This window comes from Cryptosporidium hominis (genome assembly GCF_000006425.1).
Source record: "Cryptosporidium hominis TU502 chromosome 2 CHRO012067, whole genome shotgun sequence".
Taxonomy (NCBI): Eukaryota; Apicomplexa; class Conoidasida; order Eucoccidiorida; family Cryptosporidiidae; genus Cryptosporidium; species Cryptosporidium hominis.
This window is the reverse complement of record NW_666694.1, coordinates 1-2079: the sequence shown is the minus strand read 5'-3', so window position 1 is coordinate 2079 and position 2079 is coordinate 1. Positions and strand designations below refer to the sequence as shown.

At 28.3% G+C, this 2079-nt stretch overlaps 1 protein-coding gene across 1 annotated transcript; it reads left to right on the top strand.

Annotated features, from left to right (window-relative positions):
• Positions 1 to 11: 11 nt before the first annotated feature.
• Positions 12 to 1703, top strand: Chro.20233 (hypothetical protein). Its single annotated transcript, XM_660025.1, has 1 exon — positions 12 to 1703. One exon carries the CDS (start codon positions 12 to 14, stop codon positions 1701 to 1703), a length of 1692 nt encoding a protein of 563 aa, XP_665117.1.
• The last annotated feature ends 376 nt before the right edge of the window (positions 1704 to 2079 follow it).

Sequence of the window (2079 nt, the reverse complement as noted above, 5' to 3'; positions counted from 1 at the left end):
TCGTAAACTTAATGTATTCTACTAATATGGGCTTATTATTACAGTGGGATGACTCACTTTTAGTCTCGATTTCGTTAAATTGTGATGGGACAATCTTAAAATGCTTTAAACCAAAAATAAATGGCATATATGAAGGCGTGATTTCATCTAGTGCAGACCCTGACTATTTTAAAAATAATATTTTGTTTTATCTTAATCGAGGAAATCACACTTATAATTTAGGTAATACTATAAATTACGAAAATTCAAGTTTTATTAACGGAGCACATTTATACAATTACTCGAACTATTCAAAATCTAATTTAAATGTGATGATATTCGGAACTATTATGTTTACGATAAATAAGTATTTTTCAGTTTTTGCCTATAATATTGATAACCACCAGATAATTTGGAGAAATGATAGTTTAAGACAAAAGGATCATCTTAAGCTATATAAAAAAAAGCTATTTGTTCTGAGAAAGATATTGCCTGAATTGGTTATTGTTGATCAATCCAGCATTTTAAGAATAGAAATTCTTTCTGGGAAAACTATTTCAATTGAAAGTTATATCGAGTCATCAAAATTGATAGTCTCTACCCCTCCCTTTACCTCAAATGAACAAAATATCAACCCACTGCTAATATTGTTAGACAAACATAATAAAACATTAAAATTTGTGGGCTTAGACAACAAAACTGTAAATATCAAAGATAAATCTTATTTTTATTTTACAAACGAATCTAACATAATTAAATGTTATAAAATGATCTCTGGGTATGATTCAGAAGTACATTGGCAATATGTATTTGATCTTGACGAAACAATTTCAGTTTATTCTACACCTGAGTGTAGCTATTGCAAAAGTTTTCCAGTAATTGTTGATGAAAAATATAATATTATTAATAGATTTGACTATCCGTATTTGCTGGGGGTTATTACGAGTAAAAAGAAAGTTCTCTTGTTTAATCAGATTAATGGAAATCTAATATATTCATCTTTTTTGCCTCAAATGTTTGAACCTCCATTTACACTTGAAATTTTTCAAAATATTATTTTGATTACGTCATTTCATTCAAATCACAAAGTACCAGTTATTTTAATTCTTGAATTATTTCAATTCATTAAAGAAGAAACTTCTACGGGTATTAATATGCTAGACAAATTTATATTCCTGGTTTCCAACAAAAAAAATGTAAAAGAATCAAAAATATACTCAGAAAAACATGTTCATGTTCAAGAAACCACATTCTTGTACAACTATGAACTACCAATTGATTACTCATTATTAAGTAGAACATCAGAATCATTAGCTTCCAAAATAATACTCTTTGGGAATGAAAGAAGCAACGTATTAGAATGCATCCCAGAGAGATTATTCACTACATTAAGACCTAACAAAAGTAAAAAGAAAAACTTGATCCATAACAGTAATCTACCTTTTTACCAATCTATTCTATCAGAAAGAATTAAATTTTCAACGAAATTCAACAGCAAAAAAATATTTTCATTCCCACATGAAACATATGAATCAAAAAGTAAATTACTTTCAGTTGGATTTAATTCCCTAGAGGTATTTGAAATATATCCAAATACATCATTCGATCTTTTACCTTATGATTTCAATTATTATAATATAATCAATACGGTATTTTTAATACTAACTATCACAGCTATTTCCATTTATTTCTCAAAGAGAAATCAGCTAAAAAAGTGGATTTGATGGTGCCAAAAAATAAAAATTTTATTTTAACCGAGCGCTATCAAATCCAATTAATAAAAAATGGAAACTCTTAGGAATGCCACATGCGTTCCTCATATTTCAGGAAAACTCATTTTCGGCTACAGTTCAAATTTACGCTCCTTGAATGAGTGTGAGAGCAAATGGAATATGCTTTGCGACGTTGAAAAGTCCAGGTTTATTAAAATTTCTAAAATGGTTCGAGATGATATTTTAATTGGCTTAAGTCCACTTCAGAACTGGAACAATTCCCGATATTCAGGATATTCACAGAATACATTATTTTATTTTATGAATTATCCATCTCAAATATATCTTTTTCCTCATCTCACAGAAAACCAAATACTCGTCAAATGCG